At 39.3% G+C, this 12,661-nt stretch overlaps 1 protein-coding gene across 1 annotated transcript in view; it reads right to left on the bottom strand.

Annotated features, from left to right (window-relative positions):
• Positions 1 to 12,661, bottom strand: part of LOC136699389 (uncharacterized) — a 26,331-nt gene extending 13,670 nt beyond the window's left edge. Inside the window, exons 1-7 of the mRNA XM_066674086.1 lie at positions 12,596 to 12,661; positions 11,492 to 11,532; positions 11,261 to 11,372; positions 11,006 to 11,104; positions 10,079 to 10,144; positions 9,512 to 9,599; positions 8,750 to 8,854 (exon numbers count right to left, since the gene is read on the bottom strand). Coding sequence (XP_066530183.1) covers positions 8,750 to 8,854; positions 9,512 to 9,599; positions 10,079 to 10,144; positions 11,006 to 11,104; positions 11,261 to 11,372; positions 11,492 to 11,532; positions 12,596 to 12,661 — 577 coding nt within the window. The remainder of the gene's footprint in view (positions 1 to 8,749; positions 8,855 to 9,511; positions 9,600 to 10,078; positions 10,145 to 11,005; positions 11,105 to 11,260; positions 11,373 to 11,491; positions 11,533 to 12,595) is intronic.

Raw genomic sequence — 12,661 nt, 5'->3', positions numbered from 1 at the left:
ACCTCTGATATATAACACAACATGAATACATTTAATATGAGCAATGGGTAGTGTGTCATTCTCTACTCCTCTGAGAAGGCTTTAGATTTTGGTGAAGATAAGATTGCTTTCTCCCATGAGAACTTGGTCTATTTCTTGGCTCACTGTGCAGCATTTTGGCAATGAATAAAAAAAGTATGTGGCTGTACCTTTATCAATGTTCTAACAAATAGTGTACTATTTTCTTAAGATGGTAGAGTGAACTCATTTACAAACCGGATTCCAAAAAAGTTGGGACACTAAACAAATTGTGAAGAAAAACTGAATGCAATGATGTGGAGATGGCAAATGTCAATATTCTATTCGTAATAGAACATAGATGACAGATCAAAAGTTTAATCTGAGTAAATGTAACATTTTAAAGGAAAAATACGTTGATTCAAAATTTCACAGTGTCAACAAATCCCAAAAAGGTTGGGACAAGTAGCAATAAGTGGCTGGAAAAAAGAAATTGAGCACATAACGAACAGCTGGAAGACCAATTAACACTAATTAGGTCAGTTGACAGCATGATTGGGTATAAAAAGAGCTTCTCAGAGTGTCAGTGTCTCTCTGAAGCCAAGATGGTAAGAGGATCACCAATTCCACCATTGTTGCACAGAAAGATAGTGCAGCGATACCAGAATGGTGTTACTCAGCGTAAAATAGCAAAGACTCTTAAGTTATCATCATGAACCGTGCGTAACATCATCAAAAGATTCAGAGAATCTGGAACAATTGCTGTGCGTAAGGGTCAAGACCGTAAAACTCTACTGGATGCTCGTGATCTCCGGGCCCTTAAACGTCACTGCACCTCAAACAGGAACGCCACTGTCAAGGAAATAACAGGATGGGCTCAGGAATACTTCCAGAAAACACAATCCACCGTGCCATCTGCCGTCGCCAGCTGAAACTCTACAGTGCAAAGAGGAAGCCATTTCTAAGCAAGCTCCACAAGCTCAGACGTTTGCACTGGGCCAGGGGTCTTTTAAAATGGAGTGTGGCAAAATGGAAGACTGATCTGTGGTCAGATGGGTCACGATTTGAAGTTCTTTATGGAACACTGGGACGCCATGTCATCCGGACCAGAGAGGACAAGGATAACCCAAGTTGTTATCAACGCTCCGTTCAGAAGCCTGCATCACTGATGGTATGGGGTTGCATGAGTGCTTGTGGCATGGGCAGCTTGCATGTCTGGAAAGGCACCATTAATGCAGAGAACTATGTTCAGGTTCTAGAACAACATATGCTCCCATCTAGACGTCATCTCTTTCAGGGAAGACCCTGCATTTTTCAACAAGATAATGCCAGACCACATTCTGCAGCCATCACAACATCATGGCTACGTAGGAGAAGGATCGGGGAACTGAAATGGCAGCCTGCAGTCCAGGGTCTTTCACCTGTAGAGAACATTTGGCACATCATAAAGAGGAAGGTGCGACAAAGAAGGCCCAAGACGAATGAACAGTTAGAGGCCTGTATTAGACATGAATGGGAGAGCATTCCTGTTTCTAAACTTGAGAAACTGGTCTCCTCTGTCCCCAGACGTCTGTTGAGTGTTGTAAGAAGGGGGATGCCACACAGTGGTAAAAAATGGCCTTGTCCCAACTTTTCTGGGATTTGTTGACGCCATGAAATTTTGAAACATATTTTTCCCTTAAAATGATACATTCTCTCAGTTTAAACTTTTGATGTGTGATTTGTGTTCTATTCTAAATATAATATTAGATGTTGGCACCTCCATATCATTTTTTTATTCACAATTTGTTTAGTGTCCCAACTTTTTTGGAATCCGGTTTGTAATTAACTCCTTTTAACTAAATAACTGGACTAATGTTCCTCTTTTCTGATGCTGTTTAGGATGGACACTTCTTGATTGACAGTGGCCCTTCTTCACCAAATAAGACCCTGCCCTCATTAGTCCTTGCTGTGTCTCCAGACAGTCTGACCACCAAATACTGCATCACTGGACTTGAGTATAAGATGACCTGCCACGGCACTGGTGTACGTTCATTTCCAACATTAAATCATCTGTCTTTGGACCACTTTTTAAACCATAGTCATTCTGTTCTATAGTACATCATGAGCAGTGGTGTGTTCTTATAACTGTATCTTTATTGTTATTAATTATTGATTTCTCTCTTTTCCAGTTTCAGTTCCAGATCGTATATCTTGGTATGTACCTGCATTTTCTTGTGTTTAATTTCTTTAAAATACTGTTTTGTAAGAACAGGGAACTTGTTTTTAATCGCAGATGCTGAAAAAATGAGTTTAGCCAAAAAGACTGTAGTCTGTAATTCAGTTCTGCAGCTGCACTCAAAGACAGTCAAGTGTTCACCAGTTATTATGTTGTTTTTTGTTTTTGACATTTTCTATATTATTCTTTAGCCATTAACAACACGAGTACACCGCCCCCAAACTATGGTGAATAAATCAGTGTAGTTCTTGTGTTATTTCTTCAACTGGAGCTTAAACCCACAGATTTGACATAAATAACTGAAACACAGAGAAGTTTAGACTTTAGTGCTATGTCAGTATTAATAGAGTGCAATGAAATGTGTATCTTTTTTTGTTTTGTTTTTTTAGCTGTTAATCAGACTATTCTGGGAAACATCAGATCCAGTGAGTATCCAATCAGTCTTTACTTGTGTACTGTGTTTACATGTGTTCTCACTAATGTGTGTAAAATGTGTAAACTGGAGGATTGAAAGGAAATTGCTGAAACTCTGATGGGATTTTGTGATGATGTGTATTTCAAGGTCAGCTTCATTTGCTGTGGTCCCTCCTTGTGATTCCAGGACTCATCATCCTTTGTTACTGCTATTGCAAATCAAAGCTCAGGTACATTCAAAACCTGTTACATGAAGCAGAATTTGGTGCTTAGCCAGCTGACATATCTGGATGTCTAATAACAGTGGATGAATTTTTACCAGCCTAGTGGATCGTCATGGCCTGCAACATATGCCATCTGTCACAGGTGCTAAGATTTGGAAAGACAGATTGTTAATAATTCTACAAATAGCTCAATTTTCTGGCTAATCAAAGCCAACGTTTGGTCTGTATGGGTCAATCTTCTAATGTACCAAAGCCAATGTTTGGCCAATCAGGGTCTATCCTCCAAATAACCATTCATTCATTATTCATTATCTGTAACCCTTATCCAGTTCAGGGTCGCGGTGGGTCCAGAGAATCATTGAGCGCAAGGCAGAAATACACCCTGGAGGGGGCACCAGTCCTTCACAGGGCAACACACTTTTGAGTCGCCAATCCACCTACTAACACGTGGGAGGAAACCGGAGCACCCGGAGGAAACACACGCGGACACAGGGAGAGCACATTACACTCCTCACAGACAGTCACCCGGAGGGAACCCACAACCTGTGACTGCGACACTACCTGCTGCACCACGGTGCCTACCTCCAAATAACCATTCATTCATCATCCATTATCATACATACCTTGGACTGTGGGAGGAAACCGGAGCACCTGGAGAAAACCCACGCAGACACAGGGAGAACACACCTCCAAATAACCAAAGCGAGAAAATAAAAAAATAAAATAAAATCAGGCCAAAATCTAAATATTAAGGCCACACTTAATTAGGATCAGAGTCCTGTGACTGTAATGTTTTAAAGTTCTTTTCAAATCATGAGTTTTAAGGATTGCTGTAAGTCAGCTATTGAATGATAAGGTTATTTATTTACACACCAACAGAACATCCCCAGGACGTTGATTAGAGTGCAAGGTGCCTTGGTGTGAAGAAAATAAGATCTGAAATAAGGTGGGCTACTTATTTTTACATAATTGCACCCAGTTAAAGGTGACAGTAACCGTTATAGTCACAGCTACCCAACTGTAAAAAATTGTTTCTCTATACAGCATTTTTAATATTAAAATTAACCACAATAGAAATGTATACAGTTTTTAAACATTTAGTAATACAGCATCACACATTCTTTCTCTTTTATTGAAAAAAGTGTCCATTTGTTAATACGACTGTAATAACTACTACAAATAAATATTCAAGCTGTGAGATACCTCTCTCCATTCCTCAGCTCCCTAGTGACAAGACTGCCACATTAATGTAAATCTTTATGCAGACCCTCTAACCATGTATTTCCAGTTTAAACATATTCCTATCCCACTGTGCTACTATTAGAGGACTGTGAGCTTTCCATCCAACCATCTATCTCTCAGCATAGTTTAATAAACATCTGTCCTTTTGTGTGCCTGTGTTACATTTGTTTTTGTGTTACCACTCCAAACAGTGCAAGAGAGGCTGATGAATCTAAACGATCATCTGTATTGATCAGTAGTTTTAGAGCGCATACCTAATTTTGATTTCCTGAAATTATAATATTTGGGACAATCCCAAAACATATGAATGAATGTAGACTTTCTCCTTTTTAATTGATCTCACTGGGTTACATTACCATAATATCATCAGCTATATTAAATTCAGGAGCCAAACTAAAGTTCCTAGCTAGGAATCATTGTTCACATAAAATGATCAAACCAATTAGCTTGTAAGCTAATGTACTGTAGGGCACATTGTATGTAATGTACATTCGTCCTGAAGTCAGTTAGAAATCAGGTTTAAGAGCTTTTTAAGGACACTGACTGAGAGCATATTTTAGCACCTGGGCCTCACTGAATTTTCATTAAATACTCCTCCTGTCATAGACCACTGTGTTTTTTCTGTGTTGTTTTAGCTATGGTGTGGTCCTGGAGAACAAGAGGAATTCTGTGGAAGTGAACCCCAACTCCACACCAGCACTGACACAAAGCAACGCCTGCACTGAGATTATTCCCTGACATTCCATCATAGATGTGAATTATCTGATATTTATTTCTGTGCTGTTACTATTCTGAATGCTAAATTAAATTAATTCTGAAATAAATGTTAGATATTGTTTCTTGTTGTTAGTGGTGTTTATTTTTTGTTACATTTCAACTACAGATCAATGCTGAATCAGCATCATATTCTCAAGGACTATTGATGTTGTCATAGTCTCTGAGAACTAAAGATTATTTGAGTGTTATACTGTTCATTATTGTAACCAACCAAAATGAAAGTCAGTTTTAACTCTTCACTTTTGAATGGTCTACTTACCAGCATGGGTTTAAGGATTGTGGCAAAAAAAAAAAAAAAAAAATAATTTAAAAAATACTTGGAGGAAACCCCTGCAGACACAGGGAGAGCACACACCACACCAACAGCTATCTTTCACTATGTGTGAAAATTTCTCACTGTATGAACTAACAGAAATGCTCTAAATGAACTTGGAATAAAATCTGTATACATTCACTTCCACTGAAAATAATTTTTCAATCTCCCGGAAAGTTACTAATTTAGGAGATACATATTTTTAATTGGACACAGACTATGTATAGTATTACCCTGTGAAAGACTGGTGCCCCCTTCAGGGTGTATTCCTGCCTTGCGCCCCAATGATTCAGGGTAAGCTCCGGACCCACCGCGACCCTGAACTAGATAAGAGGTTATAGACAATGAATGAATGAATATATATATATAAAGTATATGCGATTAATTATTTATTATTCAGTTTTTAATTACACATTTTTTGTTAGGTAGGTAATAAATAAAAAAATAAATGTCTCTTGGATCAGAAGAGTATTTACATCTCAGTTTGACAAAAGGTGGATCTGTCTGACCTTTAGTTGTGTGTTTCTGATTACTGTAATCCCTCGCTACTTCGCGGTTCATCTTTCGCAGATTCGCTACTTGTCTGTTTTTTTCAAAAGGGCTTATGGCCGCTACATCGCGATATTGAGGGAAAATCTAGGAAAACCGTGAAAGATGAACAGCCAAAATATATTTTTTATTATTTACATGTATTACACTAGGCCTGTAGGTGACAAAATATATCATTTACAAGTATTTCTTACGTACAGTACGTGTTGTTCATGTCCACATTCGAGTGAAATTTACTTACAAACTACAGAGCAGCAAAGAGTAAGGAAACATCATCAGAATTGTATTAAATGTTTTTTTTTATTAGAATCATGAACATCACCTTGAAGCGTCCCATAGTAGAACATAGGACCCCCTGATTACAAGTGGATATTCCATAAACTGCACCCAATCCCTTTGTGATGAACTACAGTGGAGTTTGTGATTCAAAACCAAACATCCATCAGTGTCTGACCTCACTAACATTCTCATGGCTGATGCCATCAAATCCTCACAGGGATGTTCCAGAGTACACTGTAAAGCTGTCCTAGACAAGTAAAGACTGCTCAATTACTGAACACATTTAAACCATTCATTAGCCTTTAAATCCAGTCCTCTGTCACTATTTAATTACCTGGTTATCTACCATTATTAATTAGAAATGTAATTAGATCATTTGATGTGCCAGAAGAGGGCTGTAGGTGTGTTAGTACTTTAAACACAGCCCACCAGGAGGATGCAATGGACAGGTTTAATAACAGCTCTACAGTTACATTTCATTATTAACATATGCGTGTTTGTTTGTTTTTTTAAGTTTGAATTTTCTCTTTTGTCCTTGTGTGTTTCTCTTCTTCCACTGCCTCCTCCTCCTCACTACGTCCTTCTTTCTGCTGTCTACTCTGTCCTCTCACTGCCTCCTCCTCCTCCTCACTCCGTCCTCCTTTCTGCTGTCCACTCTGTCCTCTCACTACCTCCTCCTCACTCCATACTCCTTTCTGCTGTTCACTCTGTCCTCTCACTGCCTCCTTCTCACTCCATCTTCCCTGTCCTCTCACTGTCTCCTGTGCACTACGTCCTCCAAATCTCTGCTGTCCACTCCATCCTCTGACTCTCTGCTGTACATTCTGTCCTCTCACTGTCTCGTGTGCACTCATTCCTCCATATCTCTCCTGTGCACTCCGTCCTCCATATCTCTGCTGTCCACTTTGTCCTCGGTTCACTCTGTCCTCCTTCCCTCTCTTGTTCCCTCCGTCCTCACTCACTCCCCCTGCTGTTTTCTAACTGCTCCCAGCCTTTATTCTTGTCTCTGTTCTTTCTCACTATCTTTTCTTTTCTCATTCTCCTCTTCCTTTGCTCCTGTCTCATCCTTCTCTTCCTTGTTGTCTGTCTCACCATCTTCTTCTGCTTCCATCTCACTCTCATCTTCCTTTGCTCCTGTCTCATCCTCCTCTTTCTTGTTGCCTGTCTCACCCTCTTCTTCTGCTTCCATCTCACTCTCATCTTCTTTGCTACTGTCTCCTCATCCTCTTTCTTGTTGCCTGTCTCACCCTGTTCTTCTTCTGCTCCTGTCTCACCCTCCTTTCCTTTTGTTCCTGTTTCAATCTCCTCTACTGTTGTTCCTTTCTCACTTCCCTCATCCCTCTTTTCTGTCTCATACTCCTCTGCTCTCTCTGCTAGAAGTGTTATTAATTATTGAAGATGCACCACTGTTGTCTGGGTTATTTTTCCAGGTCCCAACTCATTATCTCCTGATGAGGGGTTAAACACTTTGACCTCTTTGCCCATAGCAACAACACAATTCACTATGGCAACTACCTACCAATGCCCTAACAACCATCTAACAACCACTGGACAGTGTACTAGTGTTTCCCTGCTCTTTCCCCTTCTCTCCCACAAGTTGTTTTTGCTTCAATCAATTCTCTTCTTCACCGCCTCATCCTTGAGTCACTTCACCCTCAGCATTACCTTGTCCATTCTTGTCAAGACCTCTCCTTCAACATCAATAAACACAGTCAGTTTTTCAATCCCTATTCATTCCTCATGTTTTCACACTGTTTCCACCACTCACTGATGAATTCACCATGAACAGAGCCAGTATTTGCCTCCGACTCCATTCCTGAGTCATGCTCTGAAAGAATCAGCAGAGGCTCAGCTACACTTCACGTCCAAAAGTGTGTGGACACATTTTCAATTGAGGAATTGAGCACGTCACCAAGGCAAACGATAAATCAGAGCAAAAAGGGTATTAAAGCCCCCCAGCACTGGACTGTAGCTGGGGGAGGATTCACTGGAGAGGTGGTGCTCCATTCAATATCTATAGGATCAGTTGGTGCAATGTTTGTGACCTGAAAATAAAATTTATTGTGTGTGAATGCCATCAAATCTTCACAGGAACTCTTCAACATCTAGTGTACAGCTTTCCCAAAAGGGTCAGGGGAGGTAAACGTCTTCATTAATACTCTTCACACCAGAAGAAATGTTGGCTGAGAGGTGTCTACAGACTTTTGGCCACATAGTGTTTGTTTTAATCAAACTGTTGTGTCTCCACATTGTACCTCTGACTTTAGTGAGTTTATGTGAGGGATAGCGAAGCAAAATAATGAGATACTAATGATGATTAATCTTTATATTTGTTTTTTCAATAGTAAGTTGTAGTTTTGTGTGAATTAAATGGTTTATATCCTGTGGTGATTAGAAGTGAAAAGATGGCACTGAATGAATGAATTAAGCTGCAGGAATGGACCAATACCAGCCCAGTTCACTCGGTTGCCATGGTAACAGATAGTGTTCAGGCTGGTGATATATCACAACCCAATACAACAAACAATTTTCGATCGTCACATTCATTCCCACCACAGAGAAGTCCAGCTCAGACCTGAAATTTCTTATAAATCTAAGGACTTAAGCAGCACTTTATTGAACCTGCTCATCTTCTGCATGTTATTTCTTATTTATTAGCAGCTATTTATCATCATTTCTATTGAGAAATGGAGTGTTATCATGATGCTGATGAAGCTGATAATTTCGGCTACTTACTCAGAGGTTGGGTGTCGGTGCTTGGTTCCTTCAGGAGGTTCTCCAGCAAATTCACAACTTTCCCATCCTCTTCAGTCACACTCATCAGGTCCATCATGACTCCAACTGTTTCATACGAGTAAATATTAACAGTGTCACTGTCGGTCAATACAGCAGTCTGTGGTCGACCGATACTGACTCTGAAACCTCGAGTATCGCCCGCCACTGAGTACTACACCCTAGCAACCTCCTTAAATACCACAGCAACCAACTAAGAACAATTCAACAACAAGAACTGTTAGTTTGTTCATTTGTGTCTCCTTGACACAGCAGTTTTTTAGACCTAACCTGAAAGATATTTAACATGGAAGACCAGACGACCAGTGTCTCTTATATATTCATCGATATATTTACACAGGAGTCCCCCAAAAAACATGAATTTATAAAATAACTAAAGTAACTTAATAGTGGAAGGAAAAACCTTAATTTTCAATGGAATTCAATGTAAAAAGGTGTTGTTCAGAGTAATTTTGGAGCGTTTCTATTGGTCCATGATTCATCATGTAATTTTCACAGAAAGTGAAAGACAGCTGCTGTGTTCAAATGATTTGCCGTGGCCCCTGCTTTCATAGTTGTGTTGTAATATAGAGTTCAATCAGTGCATTACATTATATTTACATTACAACAATAAATATCTAATATGTGACACTAAATGTACTGCCACCGTGCTGCTCCACAGGGAAATTAATACTTTTATTTTAACATTCAAATGAATATATTTACCCTGTGAAGGATTGGCGCCCCTCCAGGGTGTGTTCCGGTCTTGTGCCCAGTGATTCTGGGTAATCTCCGGACCCACCCTGGCCCCGAACTGGAAAAGGGTTACAGACAATGAATGAATAAATGAATGAATATATTGTGTGTCAAGGTGGAAACAGGTGCTAATGTGTACAGTTATTAACTTTAACTGAGTGTTTATTGGGATAGAACTTCAAAAGCTACATATAAAGCCACGTGAAATGCATTTTAAAGGAATACAATTACACGTAAAAAACAAGCAACAAACAATAAGTTATTTACACATTTTGATCCTGATGTTGTTGCAGCTGTGGATGAAATAGCCCTTACTACCACAAGATGGCGATAACGCTCCATGCATAAGGGACCTCACAGGTGTGATGTGTTATGAAAATGTTTATATTCCTATTGATCAGAACAGTTTCTAACTTGGGGTTTGAACAAAAAATAAAATAAAAATGTTCCTTTTGAGGAAAAACTATTTAAATATTTTCTTAATATTAGCTGTGTTTGTTGATATTAAACAGAGGAGAGCACAAGGAGGACGCTCACAGTGATGATGATGTTGATGGCGGGGGATGTGATCAGAACCTTAACCTCTGTAAGCAGCAGCTGGAGCTGGAGGTGGACAGAAGACGTCATTAATGTAATCTTTAACTTTAATCTCCCCGGGTAATGAACATTTGAACACCTTTTCTGATAATTACGGACCTGTTACACACATAACAAGGGAAAAGGAAAGAAAGAATATTGACTTTAGCCCAAAAAGGCTCTCATTTCCACAGAGTGTTAGCTACATTGTTGAAAGATGAGTTGAATAATTCTGAAGAATTGATGAGTTGAGTGCCACTTAAATTCATTATTTTATTACAGAAGATGAGCTGCGTGCTGCTTGTGTGTACTATTTGTTTTCTTTCCAAGAACTAATTCAGTGAAGTAACTTTTGAAATCTGAATAGAGTCAGAGTCATTATACTCACTCCTCCTTTTCTCAGTTATTCACAGACATTTATGCACACAGTGGCAGAAGGTCACAGCATTCTGTTAATGAATACATCATTGCATTTTTAACCCTATAGACCCTGGTCTGTTGCATTTCTCTTCCAGCCCTCCTTAACGAACTTAGTGAGATATTGATACTGGTCCAACCCCTAAAGGATAAACAACACCAATCTATGGTTGACATGTTCCTTGAATACTATTATGGTATAAAAGTCATACAAACAGTGAGCTACCTATTCTGGCTACTGCTTTATGCGAAGGGAACATTTGAATACTATGATTTGGACGGGTGAGTGAACACTTTTGTCAATATTGTGAATGTGGCAGCAGCGTGTGCTCAGCTGAACAGATCTGTTATCAATAAAAAGAGTTATCTGTACATATTGTTGACCACACGTGTATCAGCAACTTCTCAATCCTTAACACACAATCTTGTAAAGACATTTAACAGTGAAGGCAGCACAGAAATATTCCTTACCTTTGTACAGGGCTTGCCATTCAAGCTGTAAATTAGTATTAAAGGGTGCAGGCTGCTATTTGGTGTAAAAGGACTGCTGTCTGCCAACAGAACTCCATCCTACACAGCAGCAGTGAAACATGTTCAGAACAAAACACATATGGAAGCCAATCATTACAACATTAATTATCAGCAAACTGTGCTGGACCACATTCTGTAGCACTGAATGGATACTCAAAAGCTGTAAAATGCGCAGAGCTCAAATATTGTCCTTACCTGGTTTAACCACTCCTGTTCAGTCTTTTCCCCACAAATTTGGTACTGCTTTATCTGGTACTGTATACGTACATCCTCTGTCACATTGAAGGGTGATGGTGGGCAATTGATTCTGAAAAAAAGGTTCTAGTCAGTTGTAGGACGTCAATCAAAAGTCATATAAAACTCTTCAGAAATTACAAACTGTGGAGCTGTAAAATAATGACCTCTAGTTAAACGATTACTACTCACATCTGTTGATGGAGTGTGTGGGTCAGTAGTGGACGGAACAGCTGGAAGTGACAAACGGAATATCGGTACTGTTAGAAGCATTCCTATCAATCGCAGCATGACTGGAGGCTGTGGGATAAACAACAAGTTCATTAAACATTTAACAATTGTTTCACTCCTCTCCAGTAGATCTGGCTTTTCAGGTTCATAGATGACATTGGCACAGAAATGAACACAGGGCCTGAGACCTGAAATTAGAAAAATTAAGAAAGAGAGAAAGTGATATGATGATGGAGAGATACAGCTTTACTGTAAATGTACAGAGGTGTTGTTTACTGTAGATCTGCACTGAATGAATGTAGAGATACAAATGTTATGATTAATAATGATTGAACAAGTCTACACTGAATGACTCTGGGGATACAGATGTTCTTATCATTAAAGTTAGCACAACGCTACACTTAATTACTGTAGAAACTAGTAACTTTACAGCAAAAGGAAAAAACCTTCCTAACTTTCAATGGAAGTCAGTGTAGAAAGTAATTTTGGAGCACTTCTATTTGTTCATTCATCATGAAGTTGTCACACAATGTGAAGGGCAGCTGCTGGGTTCAAATGATCCATGTTTTTTTAATTTGGACGGCGACGATATACAGATGTTCTGATCATTAAATGTTTGAGTATATTTACACTGGATGACTGCAGATACAGATGTTCTGGTCATGAAATATATGTAGATAGACACTTAATTATTGAAGATGCTCTGTAGGTCTACTGAATGACTGCAGAGATACAAGTAAAAACCAGCACTCATTCTGAGGCTTAACCAAGTAAACCCTGCGCTCATTCTGAACCTGGTGCTCATTCTGAGGCTCTGATCAGGGGCGGCATCAAATCAAGTGAACTTACCCAGAATCACTGGGCACAAGGTAGGTATGTGTTATGTAACCTTTTTTTTGTTGCCCATCAAAATAATCCAAAGATGACAGTGACACCTCTGCCAAAACATCAATAATCCCTAAACATCTGTGAAATCATAGCTGCAATTAAAAATGAAAAGCTTTTACTTTCACTTGTGCTGTATTTCGTAATGCGGTTGTATACAATCTATTTTGAAGCCTGTACAGTCAGCACTTCCTCCATGTGAGCAGACGCGAGCACGTCACAACAGGAGATTCCTGTAGAGGTCAT

The sequence above is a fragment of the Hoplias malabaricus genome, chromosome 6 (assembly GCF_029633855.1).
Source record: "Hoplias malabaricus isolate fHopMal1 chromosome 6, fHopMal1.hap1, whole genome shotgun sequence".
Taxonomy (NCBI): Eukaryota; Metazoa; Chordata; class Actinopteri; order Characiformes; family Erythrinidae; genus Hoplias; species Hoplias malabaricus.
The sequence above is the reverse complement of the archived record's forward strand: the minus strand, read 5'-3'. Positions and strand labels throughout refer to the sequence as shown.